This window comes from Hippoglossus stenolepis, chromosome 3 (assembly GCF_022539355.2).
Source record: "Hippoglossus stenolepis isolate QCI-W04-F060 chromosome 3, HSTE1.2, whole genome shotgun sequence".
Taxonomy (NCBI): Eukaryota; Metazoa; Chordata; class Actinopteri; order Pleuronectiformes; family Pleuronectidae; genus Hippoglossus; species Hippoglossus stenolepis.
The window spans coordinates 18,038,701-18,064,427 of NC_061485.1; the positions used below are offsets into that span (position 1 = coordinate 18,038,701).

The 25,727-nt window shown below is 41.3% G+C and overlaps 3 protein-coding genes across 3 annotated transcripts; 1 reads left to right on the forward strand and 2 right to left on the reverse strand.

The window, feature by feature from the left end:
- Nucleotides 1–244: 244 nt before the first annotated feature.
- slc6a14 (solute carrier family 6 member 14) lies at nucleotides 245–6,016 on the reverse strand. Its single transcript, XM_047339461.1, has 15 exons — nucleotides 5,951–6,016; nucleotides 5,409–5,553; nucleotides 5,160–5,291; nucleotides 4,530–4,691; nucleotides 4,260–4,347; nucleotides 4,040–4,172; nucleotides 2,740–2,880; nucleotides 2,513–2,648; nucleotides 2,135–2,227; nucleotides 1,918–2,043; nucleotides 1,707–1,825; nucleotides 1,416–1,515; nucleotides 1,218–1,327; nucleotides 532–699; nucleotides 245–400 (listed from the first exon to the last, which is right to left on the reverse strand). The coding sequence occupies exons 1-15, from the start codon at nucleotides 6,014–6,016 to the stop codon at nucleotides 245–247; spliced, it is 1,875 nt and encodes a 624-aa protein (XP_047195417.1).
- Nucleotides 6,017–8,597: 2,581 nt separating this feature from the next.
- On the reverse strand, nucleotides 8,598–12,711 carry fmoda (fibromodulin a). Its single transcript, XM_035148382.2, has 6 exons — nucleotides 12,546–12,711; nucleotides 11,587–11,976; nucleotides 10,803–10,925; nucleotides 10,583–10,723; nucleotides 10,228–10,495; nucleotides 8,598–9,524 (listed from the first exon to the last, which is right to left on the reverse strand). The coding sequence occupies exons 2-6, from the start codon at nucleotides 11,944–11,946 to the stop codon at nucleotides 9,373–9,375; spliced, it is 1,044 nt and encodes a 347-aa protein (XP_035004273.1). The 5' UTR covers nucleotides 11,947–11,976; nucleotides 12,546–12,711; the 3' UTR covers nucleotides 8,598–9,372.
- Nucleotides 12,712–18,519: 5,808 nt separating this feature from the next.
- Nucleotides 18,520–23,931, forward strand: zgc:113307 (uncharacterized protein LOC553753 homolog). The gene is made up of 5 exons (XM_035149658.1): nucleotides 18,520–18,883; nucleotides 19,757–20,083; nucleotides 20,225–20,549; nucleotides 21,541–21,858; nucleotides 22,988–23,931. The coding sequence occupies exons 2-5, from the start codon at nucleotides 19,778–19,780 to the stop codon at nucleotides 23,137–23,139; spliced, it is 1,101 nt and encodes a 366-aa protein (XP_035005549.1). The 5' UTR covers nucleotides 18,520–18,883; nucleotides 19,757–19,777; the 3' UTR covers nucleotides 23,140–23,931.
- The last annotated feature ends 1,796 nt before the right edge of the window (nucleotides 23,932–25,727 follow it).

Below are 25,727 nucleotides of genomic sequence, written 5' to 3' on the forward strand. Positions count from 1 at the left end.
AACTATTATGCAGCCAGCCACCAGGGGGTGATCTAGACACATTGGCCTCACTTTTGTGAATGTATCATGTCGTCCATCTTAATATACAGGTAAGGATTTGAACACGTCAGCTAATCTGTAATGGGTTTGCATTTTAATTACTCTCTGCCACTCGGGGGTCAAACATCACTCAAAGCAGTTTTACTTACATGCACTCATTTACACAGATTACACTCCTCCACCTCCAAAAATACACAAAGACACATCAGAGCCAGGAGCTAGAGATCACATTTACGTTTACTTCCGGCATGTTTTCGAGGTTCTTCATGCGGCAGCTGCGTTCTTCTGAGTAGCGCTCTCCTCGATGGACAACCAGGTAGGGATGCCACTCTTTGGATGGAGAACACAATGACTTCAGACGCTGTGGAAAGTAAGAGATTAAGATTTTAGGATTAGGAGTTTTTTTTTCTAGAGACCTCCTCCTGACGTTTATGGAAACAATCTGCTGCCGAGCAACATTTAGATTATTTTTCCAAGTATCATCACACACACCTTCCAGGGGCTTCCCTCTGCTTTCATCAGCTTATACACAGCGATGACAGGAATACTGAGCAGGATAAACAGGACAATGCACCAGCCCAGAGCCAAGCCCCAGACTGGGAACTGGACTGCTCCATAGGAGGGTGGTGTAAATGTCATCAGAGACCACACCAGGATCAGCTAGACAGCAAAGCCAAAAACGTTTACTCATTAGACACAAACAAATATGATGTAGTGGCATATCAGCCACATTTCTAGCTTTCTTTACGTTGCTTTTAATGCAGTGCTATTAAGTGCTCCATCAAGGAGATTATGTTTCCAGCAAAGTTAGTTAGTTACTCATTTTCTTTAACATTGTGAGAGTTTGACGTTTTTCAACATTCTCCTTGATTTCTCACAACAAATCAAATTCACACACACTTCATGTTTTTAATCTGCATTTGTTTGTTATTTAGCGGCAGTTGGTGAAAGGATGTGGTGTGTGTCAGAAAAACAACTCGGTGCAAATCCAGATCTGGGCCAGATCCAGGTATGTTTTTTTCACTTGCAAGATTGGCTGTTTTTTTTGTTTGTTAGAGGGTTTTTTCCCACTTATTTCCCAGGGAATATTTCATGGATCTGATTGAAAATAATCAGGCATATTCAGAGGACTGATATCTATGACTGTAGGAAATTTGCTGCAGTATGGCAGTACTCACCACTATGATGCAGGGACTGATGAAAAACCAACATGCTCTCCACCACAACCAGAAAAGGAAACTCTTTTTTCCAAGCATCATCTCAATGTCTTTAATAAAACGGTTCCCTCCTGCAAAGCATGAGAACACGGTTTTAGCTCAAGGCTGATTTTTTTTAATTCGCATTTATATGCACATATCTCCAATTTTCATATTTACCATATATGTAGCAAACACCAATGATCTCCAAGAGGGCCAAAATAAGCAGCACCCAGCTGGCGACAAACTGGTCGATTAGTGTCACCCAGTATATTCCTGCCTATCTCACACACGCGCACACACACACACACACACACACACACACACACACACACACACACACACACACACACACACACACACACACACACACACACACACACACACACACACACACACACACAGAGCACATCAACTTAACCTTTGTCAGACAAGAGTAACACAAAGAGAGGTTGACTCTGAGAGGTTTACCTGTGTGACACATGGTAGGCCAAGGAGATAGAGGATGGTACATGTCGTTACCGTCAGTAAGGCGTGTTTGTGTTTGAAGAGTTTTGGGAAGGCGTCTAACAGGCAGGTGGTGATCACCTCTAATGACAAGAAGAGATGTGAGGACACATGATTTGATGAGTATCTGCTGAAACAGGAGTGGTCTGAGTGTCGTGGCAGCATCACATCCCACCTATTCCTGCAAACTGGGAGTCCAGACCTACAGTCAGGAGCATGAAGAAGAACAGAATGGACCACAGCGGGGATATGGGAAGCTTAGACAAAGCATCTGGATATGCAATGAATGCCAAGCCAAACCCTGCAGGAAGACGAAGACACAAAACATCAGGCGCCACTTCTACTCGACAATACATTTTTACCACGGTACCCACAAGGTGTGTCTGTCTGACCTTCTTTCACAACCTGTCCAACAGGCATTTTGTAGATGTGAGCCATGTGACCCAAAATTGAAAATATGGCAAAGCCTGCCAACACACTGGTGCCTGGGAAGATATGACAAATAACAAACATCTTTAGATCATGAAAAACCTTTGATATAATAAATAATTTTAAACACCAAAAGTTGTGATCATGTGACATTATTCCACTTTGTCTTATGTGATTTAGTTTACATGTGTATCTGTGGCTTCATGTTGTATCTCAATGTTGCATTGTATTGTTAGATTTTTAATGTATCTTAATGATGGGTTATTATGGGTTATTTATTAATCACAGGTTTTAAGTTGTTTTAAGATATTGAGCTTCCTTTAAATTGTGTTTGCTCCCACCTGCATTTGTGAGTGTTACTACAAATGCATCCTTGACCACGTTGTTGTGGAAGCTATTATAGGAAGCAAGAGTCATGACTCCACCCCAGCCAATGGAGAGAGAGTAGAAGATCTGAGTTGCTGCATCTTTCCAGATCTAAAAACACAAAGTCACGTTTAAATGTAATTTTTTGAAATTAGGACTCCTCTTATTTGTTGTATTTAAACAATGATAGTTCAGTTCTTACCTGTGCTTCATAGAGTTTAGTCAGATTAGATTGGGACCCAATGTAGAACTCTATGCCATCTCTAGCTCCCTCTAGTGTAACACCTCTGATCAGCAGGATGAAAATCACCACATATGGAAATGTGGCTGTGAAGTACACAACCTGTGGAGACAAAAGCCAAGACTGAATATTGTGAAAATGTAATGAAATTATTTAAATTTTCTGTCCTTGGTGCTAAGTTTAAAGCATCTCGTAAATTGGAAGACCTTATAAAAATGTGTACAGTGATGCAATTAACGTTTGTGTTTATTTGAAATATTAAGTTTTAGCTAAAGTGTGATGACAAATGTAGACATTGTGCAGAGTGTTTTGTTATGGCATGTTGCAGAGTGAAGGTTTGCTTGCATTAAATTGCAAATGTGGATAAACATTAGCTCCCTCTAGTGTCATTTCTCTGAACATAAGGTAAAACAGAGGTGAAATACTTGACCTGCAGAGACAAAGGTCTGACATCCACACACTGAACATGTGATCGGACCACAGAGCAATACAAGAGCCACAGTGTGAAAGATGTAAGTTTACCACAATGCAACAAGCCGGACTGCCGAAACCAGTCTTCAGCAAATGGTGTAGCATGTTGCCACTGCTTAAAGGGATAGTTCACCAAAAAATTTAAATTCACCCATTATCCACTCACCACTACCATGGAGGGGTAGGTGAAGTGTTTGAGTCCACTAAACACGTCTGGAGTCTCAGGGGTAAACACAGACAAATCCGATACCATTGAAGTAAGCGGGACCCCTTGTTCAGACGTAATAAAACAACAGAAAAAGCACAACATGCCTCCATTCTGCTCGTGTGGTGTCATCCAAGTGTCCGGAAGCCCCGGCATTCATAATCGACTCGAAACGGCGTCATTCACACCATCTTTTAAGCATAAATGTCCTCTGATATACTCCACTTGGTGCGTTCATGTACCCTCGGGCACACCATTGTGTGGCTACATCTGCTAGCATCGCCAATATGAATGTAGTGAATTGCGGACACTTGGATGACACCACATTGGCAGTATGGAGGCATGTTGTAATTTTTCTGTTGGTTTATTACGTCTGAAGAAGAGGTCGCCTAGGCTAAAACACTGTTTACCCCTGAAACTCCTAAAGTGTTTTGTGGACTCCAACACTTTCACCCACCCCTCCATCGGCATAGTGGTGAGTAGATAGTGAGTGAATTTTCATTTTTCGTTGAACTATCCCTTTAACTAAATGAATGTAAGAAGAGTTTCTGTGGATAAGGACATAAGAAGTAGTAGCCTACTTACTTTTCCAGAAGACTTGATGCCTTTAAAAAGCGCTGCAGCAACAAGGATGGAGCTCAGCAGCAGACAAAGGGCCAAATGCCAGACTATTGGTCCTGTTTCATCCAGCCCACTGGATCTCTGCAGAGCCACACGACTGAGGAAGAGAGAAATCTGACTGTCATGAAACCACACCATGACAAATGTATTTGTGCTTGTTTGCATTAGAGTTTGTGATTCTTACTCCCAGTACTGTTCACTTGGACTCTGCACTGGAACCGTGATCACGTCAGTTGAAGGACAAGTGATGTTTTCCTGAGTCCAGTTGGCCACTAACACACCACTTACATTACAAGACACTAGAAAAGGAAAGAGGACCAGTGAATAGCTTGCTTAAAACTACAGGCTGGACATAAACCGCTTGAGTATTTCGCATAGAATTTCGCATATTTAATCAACATCAGAATATATATTTCTGTCATCATTACTTCATGTCAGAATGAAATGATTATACCTGTAGGTGTGCTGCTGCAGTTACTGTCCGCCCAACTGAAGCAGCTGGACCACGGCAAAGGAGACTGGAAGGAGGCGAACATGTAGTACAGGCTGTAGGTGAGGATGACGTTATAGTAAATTGATACTATTAGAGTCACCATGACCATTGCAACGCCAACACCTGCAGAGGTAGAGAAGAGAGGTTTTAAGGAACCGTTGCTGTTCAGAAAGTTCTTGTGAAAATAAACTAATTATAAAACATTAACTTTTATTGGGTGAGTTTTTAGCGAATGTGCATTTGACTCCCAACCAAGTCAACAAGTCTGCTACAGGGTGATGTCCTGGTTCAACCCATCACACTCTGCTAGATTGTTAGTTAACAGTAAACAACAGATGACCTAAATGTGCACCTTACTGAATCAGGGATTTTGGACATATAATTGTCCCCTCTGTGTAAATTGTGGCCCCTTTACGGCCCCGGATTTAGAACAATCCTACATCTGCTGCTGATCTGAAGCCAGGGGTCATAAAAGACCTGGTATTTGGTTTACACAGTTGACCATTAACCAGCAGCCTCTTTAAATGCCTTAGGTTTGACATCTTCAATATACCTGACTGAGCTTTAACAAAGCTTTCATGGCAGCCTCACCCTGCAGTAGAGGCACCGCTCTCCATGTGTTGATGGGACCTTGGCTGCAGAATTGACCAAGGGCACTCTCCAGTAAGAAGAGAGGGATTCCAGCGACCACCAACATCACAAAGTAGGGGATGAGGAAGGCACCTGCTCAATAGAGGGACATCATAATGAGAGAAACTTTTTCTATGTTACTTATAATAACAGCAATGTCATTAAATGTGATCCTAAATGGACTAGGAACCGATTATCTACAGTGCATACCCCCTCCATTCTTGTAGGCCAAATATGGAAATCTCCAGATATTTCCCAGTCCAACAGCATAGCCGATAGTAGAGAGGATGTATTCTCTCTTGCTGGCCCAGTTCCCTCGTTCTGTGTTCTCATCCCCATCATCCACATGTGGATCCTGTTCATTGACAAGTTTAAAAACATGTAAAATTGGTGAAAGATAGCGAGAACCTCTCGAAAAAAGAAAATTGCACTGGCAATCGTTAATTTAAAAAGGGGAAATATAGATTATAATGTATATATTTTTCTCTATTGCACCTTCAAGATACACAATCTTCTTGACATCATTTCCACTTATCACATTCAAACTGAATTTTGGTGGTGTCTGCAAGTGAACAAGTCCTTTTATTCAGGCATTTTACCTACAGTGGACCCTTCAATTACATACTAAATTGAGATTTTGTTCATTTTTTTATAATTAAAACAAAAATCAAGGTATTTCTCTACATTAAATAATAAAGTAAGCAATATTTTGCAATCACTAAATGATGGAGTGAAAGTCTGACAAATCCTACCTGGTTGACCACTGCAGGATTTCTGAATATTAAATCCCTGAAAGTGTTCCAGCCGTATTTCCTCATGATGTCCTTTCACCTGCGTGTTAAAGGTCTGTATAAGAAATTTTAAAAGCTCATGAAGGTTGGTTTTAAAGCCCCCTCCCCCCTGACTGACAAGGTAGTGATGTATTCCAACCAATCATCTACTCAGATACCTCCCCCATGGCACCACTGACCTGACTGTGTGAATAAATTAACTCTTATAATAAAAATGAAATCACGTTTTGAAATCACCTCTTCAAGGTCATACTGTGTGTGACTTCTCCACACAGCTACTTACAGTAGTGATAACAACATCATATCATCAGTATTGATAAACAGATAAAGCAGTGGAGCTGTAGTATCCAGTAACACAACACAATGATGGCTGTGTGTTGTGTATGTTGTGTATGTGACTCCAGAGAGTCACTACCCCGATGACAGTCACCATGTGGTAACAACAGATCCCTAAAGCCACTGATAACGGACAGATCTCATTGTGGTTAGTGACATCTATGTATAATGACTGTACTGGTGAGCTGGTGTACGTCTGTGTGTGTGTGTTGCCTGTAATCACAGTCAGATCATGTGACCACAACACTGTGACCTGATTTTCTTCCTTTATGCAGAAATAAAAGTTCTGCATATTGATAACAAATAAGCCTGAAAGTGTAACTTTATATATGAACCATACAGTCGATGATATGAACAAACTTTTTCATGCCGGCGACAGCCAGTGGCCAGAGGGATTATGTTTTGGGGTAATCCATCCGTTTGTCATTCTTGTGAACACGACATCTTTAAAACACCTTGATCAAAAGGTCATAGTGACTTCATATATATGTCTATAAAAATATACTGTATATGTTTACTGCTGTGTAAAGTTTTATGAATAGAGAGAAAGTCAAAAGTCACTTAATTTTATTGTGTATTAGTTTGATTCTCATTGTACATCTTATTTGTAATATATGTGAAAAATATATTGTGGTAATTTAAGGTGCTCACTATGAACCACAACATAAATCTGAGCCTTTGATACATTTTCCCTTGTCCCCTTGACTTCTGTTACCTATTCACTTTGGCTGTGTGATATACACTCAGTAGCCTTACGGATCATTTTGATCCGCAAGACTTCTTGGCTTTTATATTTTGAAAGTGAGTCAAATGCTCGCATCACTAGATTTACTGTGATCAATATCACAATTCCTCCTTTTTAAAGTATATTTTTTGACTTTTCTGCCTTTTATTTGACATATAGTGAGGGAGAGACAGGAAACAGGAAGAAATGACAAACAGTAAATGGACTGGCTGACCAGGAGTCAAAAAGGGGACCCGCTGGTTTGAGTGTGCGCTCCAACAATTCCACTATCAGACCAAACCTGATTCCTCCATACTGATGACTAAGTTTTAAATGGTGTGGAGTGAGAAGTCTTTTAGTTCCTGAGGCATTTTGGTCAATAACGTTCAACCACAGTCTAACCACTGTAAACCTATAATATACATTAGCTGTGATGACTGGTGTGTCCACAGATTACAAAAACAGCTGACAGTGATGTTACAACCCCCAGTTACACAAACACATGCAGGAATCAGTCTTGATTCTTCTTAGAAATCAGTGTGGAAGACAGAAGATCAGTATCCTCCAAGTGAAGATAACGGCCATTCAGAGGGATGTGGAGTGGCTGGAGTTGGATGTGGGATGGTGGGATGAAGAAAATGCCTTTGAGTCCAAACATGTTTTTTAAGTTTAGCCAGATGGACTTGAGGTCAGCTCTCTGTCTCTAGCGGGACAGCTCAGCCGTATGAATCACTTGCCTGTTCAGCCACCCCACAGTCAATAGACATCAAGTCTTTGTTGCCTCTCACAGATGGAATGACATGACTGTAGGGAACAAACAGTATTGAGAATAGAAGGTGATGAAAAGCCAGAATATTTTGTAAAGCGTTTCAATGTAAGGTTTGAGATTTCTAATATCTCTACAGAAGGCTTTCCTACCTCTGACCCACTAGCCCATACAATGTTAGCCTTTTCTTCCTCTGGCTCATTGCCTTTATTATCCACTTTGTGCCAACATCCTATTCATTTTATTTATTAGATGAACATACCAAGAGTTAAAGGGTTTCAATTCTTTGAGGTTTTCTTGTCTCGAGCTTCTTTTATTACGCACCTCAGAGTTTAAATAAAGCACTCAACTAAAAGTACTGATCCATCCTCTCCATTAGGCTGGGGACTGTGCATCCTCCAAATCCTTTATGACCAGTATCAGTCCATGAACGTGTACTCTACTGCCCTGAGTAACTTTATTCACATTCCACATCATGAACAATGTGTATGTGAAGCAGGAAGTGACTGACATTTGTAGTCACCCGGATATGTAGAATTAATAAAAGTTCATTCATGAACCTTTCAGACAAGTGCATGTGTTGTATTTAACAGCAAGACACGGTGTCTGCATGAGCCTTAACTCAATATGTAGCAGGTTTATTGTTTGGATAAAGTTCCATTCAACAAAAGCTTCATTGTTACAGCACTCTGTAGCTCTTTCCTGTGCTGCGCTACAGTCCATAAAAACAGTGAATCATACACATACTCACACAGACATGGACAAATACAGGAAACTGCACATAAAGAGCAAAGAGTATGTTTTACTTTTATTTATTCCAAGAAAGGCTTGTAAACATAAATATGGTAATCAAACCATGCAATACATACATTAACTCAATAATCATATCACCCTCTGTATGTGAGTCACTACAGTACTGTATGGAGATATTTTTACATTGTACATGGATATTTTCTAATCCTCTAAGGAAAGCTGATTTCACTGTGCAAAAACAGGAGTCACAGCATGTTTTAAAACAAATGAAATTAATATTTGAAATAATGCATCCCATTCAAACAAGGTAATTTCATGCAGCGGACACTATTGTGTAATAGGATTCAGCGACAGCTTATGAACATATCATACATGATACACACTTTTATCATAAGAGAAAAACAATGAAAAACACAAATCAAGACATAAGGAGAAAGAGAGATATAAACACTATATATATCATAACATACACAGATCATTGATCCTCACCGCAACTTATTGATCAATAAAATCAGGGTCTGATTAGTTTCAAGGAGCAAAAAAAAAATGTATTGACTGTAATTGAAGCATGTAAGTCTAATTTAGATTTATATTTTTTGACAGAGATTAGGCCATGTTTAAGCTTGTCTGAAGTAAAGTTTACCCAAACAGTCTTTTTTCTCAGGATAATGTATAGAAGATATGAGCTCCTGCCATCTCATGCTGGTGTTAAATCATATCATCCCTGCTGCGCTTTGCTTTTTGCACATCTCACAAAAATAATGTGTTACATTATGGTGCACACAAGCTGTGTTGTTCACATAGTTAGACCTCGATGTCGGAAGCCATCCGCAGGCACAAGGATGACTCTGAGGGGATGTCCTGACGACCGATCTCGTTTCCATCCAGTCGCACCGTCAGCAGTTTGGAGAAATTGGTCACATCCATGAAGCTGCAGAAACTCCCCAGAGTGAACTCTACAGCCACAGAACAGAGTAAGAGAGGATTACATAATGCAGATGTAAAAAACCCTCCGTGTTAACGCAACACTTGTCTGAGTCAAAATGAAACCACGAAAGTATTAAATAGTGTCATTATTCTGCTTTCATACATCAAATATGACTTCATTTTCAGGATTGTAAACCTTCAAATGGGACACAGTAAGCTCATATTGAGGTTTACAATTTTAATGCTGACAAAATATTAACTTCTAAATGTTAACATCACCTTCTTCACACTGTCCATTGCAGCAGCTCCTCTTTTCAGCCTCTGTCTTAAATGCTAGGTTTTAGATCCTGTCTCTTTAAGGCCCCCCTTACAACAAAGCCCAGTCTGCTCTGATTGGCCAGCTGACCCATTTTGTTGTGATTGGTCAAAGCTTCAAGTGCTTGGAGGAAATGTTGGCCTCCAATGTCGATTTTCCTCGCTTTGTTGGTACCAGATGAGCATTTATTTTATTGATCAGAGTACATTATGCAAATGTGGGCCATTGTGATGTCATATGACGAATAATAAAAGCTACAATGCTGGAGCCAGGACCTTTAGAGCACATTTAATGGGTTTGATTTCTGACCTTAAGGTCCTGAGTCTAATTATTTTATGTATTCCAAAAAATTCCCAAAAGAATCTAATAAAATATTGGGATAGGGATATTGACATTTGTATTTTCATGTATGTTACCTTTGATTTGGTTTGCCTGCAGGTAGAGGTGTTGCAGTGTGGTGCTGACTATGGGGATTCTCTCCAGCTTGTTGAAGCTCAGGTCCAGCTCCACCAGGCCCGTCACATTAAAGGTGTTGGGAGGGATGCCCTTGTCTGTCAGCTGGTTGTGGCCCATCCTGACATACTGCAGCTGTGTGAGACCACCCAGGAAGTCCGCTGGCACTGAGTCGATGGAGTTGGACTCCAGATAGAGTTGGTGCAGATGGTCAGGGAGGGCCTCCGGGACCTGGGATCATTAATTTGAAAATTCTCTAGGAAGTCTGAATCTTGTCTGTAAATTGAATGGGACACATTGATTAAAACATTGGTTCACCTTTGTCAGCTTGTTGCCACTGATGTCCAGCAGTGTGAGAGATGTCAGTGCCTTCAGTGATGTGCTCATGTCTGTGAGCGCATTATCATGGAGATACAGGATAGTGAGGTTATCCATTCCCTCTAGGTCTGCAGGTGATACCTAGGCAACAGTGTGATAACTTTAAAATCTGAAAGTAGAGAGGAGCTCTGCATGAAGATCAACCAATGCAAACCATTACCTTTTCAATCTTGTTATGATGGATTCTCAGATCTCGCAGGGAGCGGGGGAGGTTGGAAGGAATGCTGGTCAGATTGTTGTGCTGTAGATATAAACGCTCCAGTCCCTCCAACTTCAGAAACACCTAAATATGATGTAGAGGGTGAGCGACATCAAAGTAAATTCAACCAAACTCACCATCAAAAGGATTGAAAAAGTCGAACATCACATTTAGTCATTTAAATATATGTCATCATCATCAAAAATTAAAGAAAGAAGATCTTTGTGGTCATGTCAGAAATATTCCATTTCCTCTCAGCGACTGCAGGGGAGGGTTAATGTGTGGCAGGCTGAACCGCACATCACTCGAATCTATAAGCACGACATCCTGCCTCCAGGAAGTCAGCCTGTCTGTCTGTCTGTCTGTCTGTCTGTCTGTCTGTCTGTCTGTCTGTCTGTCTGTCTGTCTGTCTTTCTGTCCGACCATCAGCCAAAGATAAATGTTTCCATTTCATTTTCAGATTTTACATCAGATGAAAATCTGATCCAGATTTATCTGCATTAAAATCTGTATGACACAGCATGTCAACTGTAGCAAAGGGGGAATCAGACATGAAAGAACAACACATAAAAATCCCCATTTTTCCTCCTCACACATGCAAACATAAAGCTGTCACGTTCCCTCTGTAATTACTCAACCTGTTCACCAGCTGTCAGCCATCTGACATCCATAAAGAGCAGCAGTTCTCCATCATTCTCTGAGCTCATGTGTGTCTGGATCTGACTAAGACCAGATGCAGATTTACCTTCTTGTCAATGGCTTCAGTTGTCAGCTGGTTGTAGTGCATCATTAACCACACCAGACTGGTTGCATTGACCAGAGCCGACTCAGGCACAGAAGTGATGGCATTGTTCTGGAGGTACAAGTACTTGATACGGGCAGGAACATTTGGCATGACTGTCAGGCCCCGCCCGTCACAGTACATGGCAACTGGGAAGGTGGGGGGACAGTCACACTCTTCAGGACACTGGCCTCCTGAGGTGCCCTCCTGCAGGGAGGCAACAGCATACCCTTGGCGGCCATACAGCCAAGCGAAGGGGTCCCGTCGATGGGAAAGAGAGAACGGGAGCAGGGCAGAGAAGAAGAAGATGGTCGCCAGGAACATTGTCGCAGTCACTCAGAACCTTTATGTAATCTACAAAGACAGACATGGCAAGAACATTTAGAAAAAACACAGACAGTCACAAACCATAATCATTTTGTTCGAATTTTAAACATTTTGAAATAGTTCAGAGTAAAGAGATGGAAAAAAACATGTTTCTGTTTCAAAGTTCTTTCTCTTATATAATGTAGAGGTACATGAAAAATGAAATAATAAAATGATCATTCAGCAGCAAAGTCAAAGAATTAAAAGCACACTGTCTCACACCTTTGGAGTGGAGCAGGGCAGTGCAGGCACTGGCCTTGTTTTGGAAACAGCCTGCAGGGAGGCACATTCTTAAGGGTCTTAATCCACAGAGGAAACGTTGAAAAAAGGAAAAACCAGACCATGAATACCACCTTTGTAAATGTTTCTCTCTGTAGCGCCAGAATTGTGGGAAAACGTCCAATAATGACCCTGTGATTTTGCAGAAGACGAAAAAGCGCCACCAAAATGTGTCTCTATCATCATGTGTTTATGTTTCCCCAATGAGGTTTCACAGAAAGACACTGCAGTGACAGACAGACACATGTTCACACACATACAAACACACACACACCTACCTGATCAGAGGTAGCCTGGCCCTCTTTGTCCCCCCTGTCTCTCTCAGAGTTAGCTCAGGAGTGGAGGGGACTTCGACAATCACACAAAAATACCTCTCATCCCCTCCCTGTTCTCCTTCCCATTCTGCCATCCCCCTCTCCACCCCTCTCCATTCTTTTTCTGTTGGCTGCTTCCACCCCATAATCCGCCCTCCTGCACCCCGTTTTGTTCGTTCAGGCACGGCCCACTGCACCCCACACCCCTCACCCCCAGTCTGGAGCCTCCTTCTCCACCAACACCAGGCATGTGAGATGCAGAGCCTGTGAGGGGGATTTTTCCCATCTGTGTGCAGTATATTCTCCCCCTCTGAGCTGAAACATACTATTTCCTCAGTATTTGCACATCTGATTTTGGTACCAAAGCTCACTGGATCAAAACTACAAAATTAATTAAAAATGTTAGTTATCCTTTCTGTACATAAAGCGAACAATACCACATGCTGACCATTGCACAAAATCAACAGAGGTGTTGTATCTGTTTTGCTGTGAACTTAAAAAAACATATATGGAGCACAGATATGGACACATACGTGTTTTTGAAGGGGACAAATTTCACAATGTTTCAACCCTGGAATAGTTGAAACTATTTGTGATGTAAGTATTTTCTTATATTTTTGCTATAAGGGTTCGGGTGGAATCCCTCAGGATGAAAAATATACTCCCCAATAAAGTCAGACAACTCGATCTACAGCCAAAAGTGCATGTGCAAGATTTTGTACCAAAAATGGGCATAGGCGGGTTTAGAGGCACTTTTTATTTTAACTATACAGTTATTTAATGGGTCTAGAACATTTTGTCCTATCAATAGTAAAGCTCTGTGCAATTGGAAATCTTCCAAAGATGGTTACTGAAGCTATTATTGTATTTGTTTTTTTAAACTCCCTGACAAGGATTTGACCAAGGGGGGCGGATCCAACTTTCCTCATTCCTCTCCATCGACCTTCCATGTTGTAGAGGGTTAAATGAAAACATGTGTGAAACTCGTCTCATGTTGTGTGTGTGTGCTTAATGTGGGCCTCTTCCTGCCCCCGCATCTTCACTCCGACACCAGCTACATCTGAATCAAGGGGTTTCTCCCACTTTTAGGTATGGACTCCTCAAATATTGTTCCCCCTTTTCTCTTTCAAAACCAAATTCTCTGTTTCTTCTCATCATTATCCCTCTTATATCTGTCCACTTCCTACGAAGTAAAAGCCAGGACACAGTGAAGGAGTGTCGATTAAATTGAAAGGAAAAAAAAGTTCAATGAGCTACAGACGTTGTGTCTTTCTTTGTAATATAAAACGTGAAAAAGTTCCTTTCAAGGGTTGTTCTTGTTTTCTTCAAATGCTCTTATTGACTTAAAAAACTGCAACCCCCTTAAGTTGAAATAATTCAACAGGATTAAATGCGCACAACTTGTTTTGCAACAGATTAAACATTAATTTAATGGAAGATTTAATGTATGACACCAATGTAAACTTTAATAAAACACAGACATAGAGACAAACGTGTTTTTGCATATGACAAATGATACCTTTTTCAACCCTGGAATAGACAAATCTGTTTGTGATGTAAATATTTATGTAATAATTATAGTTTTTTGCAAAAGGGTTGGGGAGGAAACCCTCAGGATGAACAAATACCCTCCCCCAGAAGAGTCAGACAACTCGATCTATAGCCAAAAGTAAATAACAATACCCCCCCCTGTTGCAGCCATTATGTATGTATGCAGATTTTGCTGTATTTTGTGAGTCCCTTGGAGCACTGGTGGCCACTGGTGGATGTATGGTTCCAGGAAATGTGATATATAAATATATATAGTAGAGCCCACAGGAATGAGCGGACAGTTTTTGACTTAAATGTGGTGACTGACTATTGCTTCTCAAAGTCCCACTGTGATTGTGAGACTGGGGAAAATGGTTTGGAAACGTGTAGACATGCACGCTTCACTCTTGGTTTGTCAAATCGTTTATTAAACGTCAGAAGTCGTTGGCAGTGAATGCAAGCGTCCAAACTATTTCATCCAGTCTTACAATCACGGTGTTACTTTGAGTCACCACACTCCCCCCCTTGTGTCCCTCCTCTCTACTGCTAATACTAGAATCACAGAGAAAGCTAAATCAAATTCTAAAACTATAATAGTGCCTTTAAATATGTCTATACATGCTATGTCTTTATGAATATCCATAAAAAAATCAAAAAGAATGAATGACACATTGTCTTTTTATGTGTTTGACTATTTCGTGGCTTTTGCAAGTTTCTGCAGCTGCATCATAAGGAAACTGTTCTTTATTTTTTTCATGTGGCCGCAGGCATCTGTGGACACCAGATGCAGCAGAGGAGACCTGGCATCACTCTGCCCAGCTCTGTGAAACATTACAACAGCCACGTTCATTAATTCATATGTACTTTTATGAGTTTCGGACTTATTTCTAAAAATGGCTTCATTTCTCCATAAAAGCTGTTTATGTCTGAACTGAACCAGGATGAGCTCTGACCTTTGACTCATGGCTAACGGCAAACCTATGAGCCTGATGAGTTAATACGTCTTGCAACACAACATGTTAGGCAGCCTGCTTGAGTAGATAAACTCTGCTGTAAAGATACGTATCTACATATAACAACATGAAGAAATGGGAAGCTGAATCTCTGCTTACCAGGACTTCAAAGTGAGAGGCCCAGGTGGACTCTGGGTAGCCCAAAACACCCCCATCCCCCATCCCCCATCCCCCATCCCCTTCCATACTCACGGTCTCCTGTCTGGGTCATGAGCAGCGCTGAGCAGGGATCAGAAGATCAGAGCAGGAAGCCCTTTTTCACTCCAGCCCTAAACTCTTCACAGGAATGTCAGAGGAATTTTTCATTCAGGAAATTGCTTTGTCACTTAGGACGATACTTTTCAGACTCACATCAACTTCTCAAACAATAACTCTGAACTTAAATGTAGTCATTTCATGCCTAACGCCATCTTTACCTTATGATCACCCATAAAACAAGTCTTGACCTGACAATGTAATGGTTAACCTTGTGGGAACCAGGATTGTGTCTCCACAAGGTGAATTTTCTTCACGTATCCACGACAACAAACACTCTTGTTCAGAAAATACACTCAATTATATTTGATATACAGAGATGGTTTAATAATTACATAACCTGACTGAAGAAGATCCACACAGATCTGATCTTAGTATTCCCTGAACAATGTGGCTCCCCAAGGTAATTTGAACCATGGTACCCCAGGGCCAAGGGGCAGCGTGAACCAGGCGATAGAAAGCAGATGTCCGTGCACACACACACACACACACACACACACACACACACACACACACACACACACACACACACACACACACACACACACACACACACACACACACACACACAAATACACGTAAAATCTCTCACAGATGTTCAAGATTACACCACATCAAGCTGCCCATCTTTTTCACAGCCAGATAAAAACAGCTGCTTTATGTCTATCGGCATTGGTCACAGTGTTAATTAAAGATTTAAACTAAATTGTAGTGTCATCATGGCAAAATGTATGATGTTGCTGATGTTACATCTGCTGTGCTACACTGAAAAAGGAGATCGTAATAATACACTGAAGCTCAGTGGTCTACGATCCACGCAACTAGAAGATCTCCAGTTCAACACCATGCTGGGACATGTAACTATAGTAACCGTCAAAACTCACTGTCAGAGTCAGGGCTTTGGTGCCATGAAAATGGTAAAAAAAAATTGTAATACTATAAGAATGAATATGGTTTAAAAAGAAAAATATCTCACCTAAGACTTATATATATTCATCCTATCTGTGGAATTGTTCTTTTTCTTTACAATAATCCTCTTCAGAGATGGATACATGTTTTTATTTAGTGTGGAAACTTTAGAAAAGTAGACCTTTACCTTAATTTATCCAAACCTGTATCTGCTGCTGATCACTGATGAAGTAGAGCCCTCTAGTGTTGATGACAGGAAATACAGGGAGCAGATGGTGAATGGAAAATATACCAAGAAGAAAAAGAGGAGGAAGAAGAAACAGGCTCAGTTCTTTTGTTTTGATCATTAAAATCATAAACAATGGAATAGACATCATCAGCATCTGTATTTTTGTAATATTGGAGGACAAATATCAGATAAGAAGAAAAAAATGAATAAACATTTCAACAACTGAGTAAACTCAATTTGCTCATGAAGTTCATGTATAACGATTGAAAGCTTTAGAACAGCCACTAAATGGACGTTAAGGTGACACTGTTTGATCAACTTTTTGTTTCCGAGGTCAAGACTGAACTTCGAAACTTATTAGGCAACAAATTTGGGAAAGAAGTTACCTGGTATTAAAAACACATTTCCAGTATGTTACACTTCACGACAGTGGCAAGACTCCAAACCTATTTTTTAGGGATGTGCATGTGACTCAGAGCGTGGGAGCAGGTGGAAACATGTGCAACATTGCGGTCACAGAAGATTATTTGAAGAGTTCCCAGCTTCACAGACTATTTAAGGAGCTGCTATATCTGCCAGCTTCCAAACAGGAAACCACCCGAGGGCAGCTACTGTGTCGGAAAATTGAATTTCAGCGAATAGATGATGACTCATTAGCAAGCATGTTATACAAGAAATCATACATAGTTATCGGCTACATGATTAATCTCAGAGGTGACAACCGAGCGTCATATTACAGCGATATTATCCATTATCTGTACGGCTTCTCCTTTAAGGGTTGTGGGGGGGGCTGCAGCCAATCCCAGCTGATACTGCACTGGTCACAGGAAATCACAGGGACTACATACAGAGTAGTCCCTGTGACACTCTGATTCACACCTATGGTCAATTGGTGTCCACTTAACCTAACCATTACAAGTCTTTGGACTGTGGTTGAGGGCAGAAGAAAAATGTGTACGAATCCACACAAGGAAGGCCTGGCTGAACCAGGATTCAAACCATAACCTTTTTGCTGTGAGGTGGAAGTGCAGACCACTGAACCACCATGCCACCTGTGTTTTGAACGGTGCAATGTTATAATACATTGGTCAGTAATTGGTAGAATTTCTTCATTGAACAGTGAGCCTTGAAAAATTAGTAGTTGGTGTATCTGACACATGTAGCTGAACTGCACACACACATTGTTTTTATTGCCCTGTTGATTGCCTGCCCATTCATTAACTGTATGTGTAATTAACACTAAACTGCCGCAGAAGCCTCTGCCACACACACACTGAAACAGCACTGTGGTATTTACAGTAAAACACATTCTTTTCAAGATTTGTGGTAACAAGAAAATGCTTCATCACCCTTTTTTTAACCCAATTAAATCATATACAGGCACTTATTATGTTTCAAGTTTATCTGAGCTCTGTAGTGGGTGTCGTTCTGTTTGTTTTTCCTAGAGGGCGCTCATTTCATTTACTGATCAGGACTTTTCTGTCTCTTTTTTGCTACCTTGCTTCTTTTCTCACAGCAGCTTCTCGTATTTGAGGGGAGAGGAATCTGGAATCGTTTTACTCTGCTCTGCTCAGATTCTTGCAAGACGTTCCTTCACACACACACACACACACACACACACACACACACACACACACACACACACACACACACACACACACACACACACACACACACACACACACACACACACACACATATACACACACATACACATATGCATGCATAGCATGCACGCATACATACATACATGCATGCATGCAGACACAGACACATATTATCACAGAGATGCACACGTACATACACATGCATGCACGCACGCACAAAAGCAAACACACAGATGGCCACAGAGTTACAGAGACGCACACACATGCACAGAATGGTCTCTTTGGCTCCCCAGGTACTTTGTGGCGTGAATGTCTCCACATCTAGAACCAGTCTCACACACACACACACAGCTCTGCACCATCAGAATCCAAACTGATCTGTTGCCCTCATTTCTTCTCTGCTCTCTTCTCTCCCTTCTTCTTCACCCCTCATCCTCATCAGTCTTTCTGTGTATTTTCTTTTTCATCTCCATGATAAAAGCAAACATGTTTCACCAACATGAGGGTTCAACTGTTACCAAGGGCTGAGAGAAGGGAAAAGGAAAAAGTGAGGGAAGATTATGGAGGAGGTCTGGGGTCTGTGATGTGGGCAGCGTTTAAAGAAAGGAAAAAACACATATGCTCACTTGAAAACACACAGACACCTACACACACATTACACACACGCACACACACACAGTTGCACATGAACACACTATTTCATAATTTTATTGGAAATTCACGGCAACCTGGCTCTGCTCTGCAACTACTGATTATCAGGTACGTGTCTGTTTGTTTCTTATCCGTAAAAAGCTGGAAAACTGGCACAACTGGAAATGATCAGAGCTCCAGATGATGTCGTGATTGCATAAGTCAGCTAATGTCTTGGAAACCTTTGGAGCATGTGCTGTACTGTAAGACTGAGGAAGGCAAAATGCAACACTGCAAACTTGCTGGTCAAATCAAACTTCCTAATGATGCAACCCTTTGTAACTGAGAGTCTTGGTGTGTGTTTTTGTGTGTTTGCTTTTGTGCGTTCCTGCTCTGATGGTACCACCGTAACCACCGACAGCTGTGCATGCAGGGAAAACGTATATTCTCCCTTCTCAACTATAGAGGCGTCATCGCTTAGACAATTGCATGCAAACGTTTCTCAACTTTTGCTGCATTTCAGACAGTGCTGCACAATTTCAATTTAAAACTATTTATTAATTATTGACATAACGAGAGGGGCTGCAATAAAAAGGTGACATTGCTTCACCTCACACTGAAACCCAGATATTTCAGTCCTGAGCAAAGTGATGAATTGACTAAACCATCAGGCAGCTTTGCTATTTCTGGGATCATGGTGCAAGCATTGTTAAAAGTTAATGGCCAACAATTATGCAGTTGGGTCAAGCTCCAAAAATCCTGTATTCTGAACTTCCCTTTAGTTGAAACCATGTTGCACTGAACTCTCCCTGCCAGGTGAATACCCACATCAGAGTTCAAACCCGCGCCCAAGTTAAGACGCTGATGGATATCATTAAAGTGATTTGCTCAGACTAACCACAGAAGACATTTAAAAACATTCCCAGGGTTATAGTCATGTCCTGACTTTAAAACCTAAAATCTGCCTCTTTAACACGTTTATCTTCCTGTTTAATTTTGTAGGATTTCTACCCAGCTGTCTCCATGGCTCTCTTCTGCTGTGCCGTGGTGGTGCTACTGTGTGTTGTTCACTCTGCTTCGGCCACTGTTGTCGCCGAAACGGACTACGGAGGGGTTCCTCTGTGGATTGACCGCATGCTGGGTGAGCCCAGTGTTCTGAGCCTGCAGGGGCGGATGAACCCAGCCTGGTTCCGAGCTAACAACCCGCAGACCTGCCCTGAACAGTGTGACTGCCCCATCCAGTGGCCCACAGCGCTCTACTGTGACCACAGAGGCCAGGCAGACATCCCTGACGACCTGCCAGACACAACTCAGTACCTTTTTCTACAGGTAAGAAAGACGGAATGTGCCACTGAGCATGTTTTATCTTTACAATGGTCCGCCTGGTCTTCGCACTGTAGAGATTTCACAGTGAGCAATCTCCTGTATGTTCTATTTCATGTGGAAGTGAGAAAATCTGTTTTTTCCCAGCACAACAACATCTCGTCCCTGTCCTCCTCTGTACTGGTCAACATTACCGAGCTCCGCTGGCTCATCCTGGACCACAACCAGCTGACGAGTGAGACGCTGGACCGGGCCTCCCTGCAGAACCAGACCCAGCTGTGCTACTTTTTTGCCAACAACAACCACCTGACTTCTGTGCCCGACGTGCTACCAGCAGGTCTCAGGCAGCTGCGACTGGCTCACAACCAAATCAGCAGCATCAGGCCCGGAGCTTTCCAGAAGCTGCACAACCTGACGCTGCTGCTGCTGCAGGGAAACAGACTGCAAACCATCACAGAGGGAGACTTCAGAGGTAGTGGAATGTGTCATTTCCTCTCTATACATGCATCACATATACCCCTGTACACACTAGATGAAAACCAAGAAAGGTTGTCACAGCCTTGTGCTGCTGTCTTTTACCTGCAGAAAGTGCAATGACTTGAAACAGTGGCATGCATATGTTATTCTGATCTAGGTCAAAGTCTTATTTGGATTAAAATCTCTTACTCAAGAGAGCCACACCCAAGAGGGCAGCAAAGGAATGTTACAACAAAGTAAAAACAACTGTCATACACAACATACGCACAATCTTCAAAGTGGATTTCAATGAAACATTTTTACAGGATCCACAGAGACAAAAGAGCTTTTTTCTTGATCTTTTAAAATTGACTTTAATCCCCTCCAGAGTAACCAGACAATTTGTTGTTTTACATTTTACATGGGTTTAAAAGTCTTTGGGGTGACAAGAGTAAAGGTGTTGTGTAATTCAACAGTGAGTTATGTCAGTCAGCATCATACAGTCTTACATTCTGTCCTCAATTTCATTTGATTCTTCATTCTTTCATTTGAGGTGTGAAATTGCTCTATAAATGAAAATTAAGATCATAAAAATAACATTGAAGTCCGGTAAAGAAAAGGCAAAGCTACAGCTGCAGTGTGCTGCTTGGACACTGGTCAAGACTATATTTCAATGAAACCTCTTACATTTAATAGAACAAGTAGGACATTTATAAGGACAATGCACATCAACCAACATTTCTCAAAATATAATTGGCTTTTGGCAAGATGGGCAATAGCATTGGCAGAGGTATAACCTCTCAGACCGCTTTTATAGTTCTATATGTCGAGAAAACATTTTTACAATATATTTGCCGTGTATAAGTGGATTTTTACCACATCCCAGAACCTGATGTTTGGCCTTGTTACCGCTCTGAACTGATTATTAACCCTAATTCTGTCACATATATTTATCAGTATATATTTGTGCATCTTTAGCTGTGTTTTTATCTTCTGCTGTGTTGCAGGTCTGATCAGTCTGAATCTGTTACACCTCGGTGGAAATTTGATCTCGTCCCTCCCCCGACATTTACCTTCGTCCATCCAGCAGCTCTATCTGTCCAATAACTCTTTATCTGGGCTGGACAACGGCAGTTTCACCGGGCTCCTCAAGCTTAAGTACCTGCGTTTAAGTCACTGTGGTTTGCAGAGTGGCGGTGTCCACCCGTGGGTCTTCAACCTCTCCAGCTTGGTGGAATTGGACCTTTCTTATAACAAACTCACAACCATTCCTACAGTTCCCAGCAGCCTGCAGTACCTCTACCTGGAGGCCAATGAAATACAAGGTGAGGTGCACACAGAGCTGCAATCTCCTCTCACACTGTAAATGTAGAGATGTCACTGACTTCATTTCTAGGAAAAGCTATAATTTCCCCACACATGTGCACTTTCATGCATTTTTCAATTATTGAGTTATGGGTGTGACCACCTATGGAGGTCAGACACCTAAACACTGCAGAAAGGGGGAAGGAGAAATGTGGAAAATGTGACAGAAACTGTGAAGAAACCAGAACTCCTCCAACACAGCTCTTCACTCGATGTGGACTCGGGATTGGCTGGGCAGCTGGCAGGCAAGGCGGGAAAGAAATGGATGAAGGGGCGTGAATGAAGGGAAGGGAGGGACTCGGGTCGGGAGGGAGACATGGACAGGAAAGAAAGTGAAAAGAGGGTGGAGGAGATAAGAGGGGAGGGAATATTAGCTGTTTGCATTGGGCGAAAGTAGCGAGGAGAGTGTTATGAAAACATCTGTAAAGGATTTAGAGGGGAGCGTGCCAGATGAGCCAGAAGCACATGCTGTTCCCCTCTTCAATCTCCCCTCCGCTCTGTCTCTATCCGCTTCCCGCCATTCTGCCCCATTTTTGACAGGTAGGATTCATGTCACATTGCAGCAGCCTTGTAGCCAGGACTCACACACAACCATTCAGCAGCATACCAACGAGACAGAGACTCCAAAACACTTCCACAAAAACACACACCTCATCGTCTAGCTAGCAGTCTCAAAGCCATAGTCCCGTTCCTGTTCCAAAGCCTTGAGTCTGAGCCGAGAGACACTCTACAACTGAAACTAAGTGAGAAAGCAGAGGAGGGTCTTGTGGTTTTCATCTGCCGCTGCTTACACCAGAGCACCTGAAAGAGATCTAATGGTGAATGCAGACTCTCTGAGAAGAAGGGGGGAACTCACAGGCTGCACATGTGAGAAAAGTAATTGAAGGGATCCACCTTAAGCATATAGACATGTTGAGCACATGTTATATGATGTGGAATCAAAGCTCTCAGTACCGCGTTAGTATCAACAATGATTTGACAAGACAGCGATAAGCAGATGGCTCTCATTTGGTTAAATAGTGGGTCTCTACTGATAAAATGTGGTCTGTATATGTTTTAAAAAGCCTATTTCCCATCCGTTCATCACAGAGTTCAACATGACCAGTTTCTGCAGAGAGGTGGGACCTCTGTCCTACTCCAGGATGAAGATCCTGCGATTGGACGGAAACAAAATGTCCTACCATCAGATGTCCTCTGACTTGATCTACTGCCTACGGGAGCTTGAAAGTATTCACATCTGACCCCGCCGCCTGAAATTAGGATTTACTGCATGTTAGTGAACAAGAAAATATCATAACTCATCTGAACCCAACTCATCATTTATAAACTCAAACAACTCAGCCTCATAGCAGGAAACCAGGGCAGAATTGGATATGTCTTCACTCCACAGTCAGACCCTGAAGAGAAAACTGACCTTCAGATGCCAAAGCTTGAACTCGTTCACTTAACCAGTGTTATTTTACTGTAATGCCAAAAGTTCTGATCAAAACATTTCTCATACCACCAGTGCATTCCCATGGGTTTCTGTCTCTCATCCCTTGCAGCTTCAGCATTGTTGTACATCTGTGTGTCATTAGCGTGTAGGAACTGTGACAAATCCTCTTATTTCTGCCTGTACAGAGACATGTGCTCTGGTTAAAGTAAGCTGACCGAGAGCAAAGGGAAATATGTATTAATGGCAAAATGCAGTAGCTTTCTCTTCAGAGACTCTGACTCAGTCCGCTGGAGAGTATTGAACTGCCACCCCATCCACCACAGGAGCAGGGACCAAGATGAAAAGGATTTGATGCCTCCTTTGAAAATATAATATAAATGTTACACAGTAAACTTCAACATTGATTTGTCAAACTTTTTCTATTGTATAATAAAGAGAGGTGACCTTGTGAGAGTATTAAACAAATCAATAAGTCAGATGTGCATAGTGACAACAGCAACAATGTATCAGTGATTTCATTATGATGTCTACAATGGAAGATTCAAAATGTCTAAATAAACACAAATGGAACAAAGAAATATATATAAGTGAAATACAATACAGATCGTTATATCTTTGACTTTTTTTTGGATGCATCTGTCTGTAATAACTGAAAAAGAAAACCGAACAACTCCAAAATCATTGCTATTTAATCTACCTTAGTCTACAGTGTGGACAGGACTAATGAATGTATGTAGCCTATTGTATAGAGTCCCGTTGTGAACAGTATCAACAATACATGCAAATGCCATAAGTACAGTATATGTACAAGAAAAATGAACAATACATACATTTTGGTAAATACAGAGAGATCTATGTAACAGCACAAGTATTAGTGGAGACTGTTCGGTTTTCAATACCCTGACATTTGGGTTAAAGGACTGAGTTTTGGTGTGTGTTTAACATCGCTGCACTCATTTCAGCTTATTGTTAGAGGAAGCCTTTAACATGCAGACTGAGGAGAACAGGTTGGAGCAATGACATCCAAAATAGATAAAGGTTGCTACCAGAGTCACACAGGAGCTTCGCTAATAAAAATGCATTCGTTATTTTTCATTTTGCAAACAAACTCCCACTCTCTTTTTATGTAATTCTGATGCCAACAGTATTTCAGACTTGCAGAGAGGTGCAGACCCCTGTGGGAGTTTGATTTCAACCTTTTAAAGTTCAACAAACTGAGCAAGATAGCAACTGAATGAATGTCATTATGATTCCCGTCATCTCATACTTATGAATTCTATATTTCACAACTTACTCAGCTTCTAATTGCAACTGACTCAGCTTAATGAGAAAAGTCGCCAAGTGCTGACTCACTGATCGTAACACCGTCTGCATTTCCTCTCAGTGCCACAAACCAGGAAAGACGAGCTGGTGAATTTGTGTCATAGGTGTTGTTTCCCCAAATGATGAAGACATAATCTTTTCTCATAATCACAATACCCCTTGACAATAAAGAGTTAAAGATCTTGTCATCGCAACACAAAGTTCGAGTAACTGTGGTCACATATGTAATAACAGAAAAATGAGTAGTGACTGTGCAGTTTTCCAGTAAATGCAAAGCAAGTAGAGATAATATCATTTGTTTTGTTGTGGGTACAAAGTACTATATAACATATTTGACTCACTTTAAAATCAAGGAATATTCTGATATTTAGAATTATTCATATTATTTCTTTTAAAGATGGTTACTTTCACTTTGTGGGTTATTTAATGCAGCGGTTTCTTTTTAGGCATCCCAACATTTTTGGGTTGTGTACCATTAAAACAAACCCATATTTATATATATATGTAACCTTTTACAGTTTTAACATGTTTATTATATATTTTTATATTAGCATTACTATTAAAAGTATTTCATATTTAATTTATTAACAAATTACAGATTTTCTGCACAGAAGGTTTTACTTCAATTAGTTTTTTTAAATCAGACTGTCCAATAACACAAAAAAATAGACATGTCCATAAAAACATAATTCTAAGTTTATGTGTGTGTGTGTGTGTGTGTGTGTGTGTGTGTGTGTGTGTGTGTGTGTGTGTGTGTGTGTGTGTGTGTGTGTGTGTGTGCCTTTACTAAAGCCACCACCATACTTTCCAGGTGACACCATGTCTGTGTGTTTGATGGTATGATCAGACTCGTGCTCTGTCTGGAACAGCATTTACCAGAAGCAGGATTCACTCACACAGAGTTCCTTTGAGGGACAACTATTAAACATAGAAGTCTGTGTAAGCTTGTTCCCAGTGATGACCGGCCGCAGTGGATGAAGTCATGATGGATGGAAGCTGAAAGAAAACAGTTCCCTGTTTCCATGTTGCTGCTGAGAGCCTATAAACACAAGAGAAGACGTGCAGCTGCTG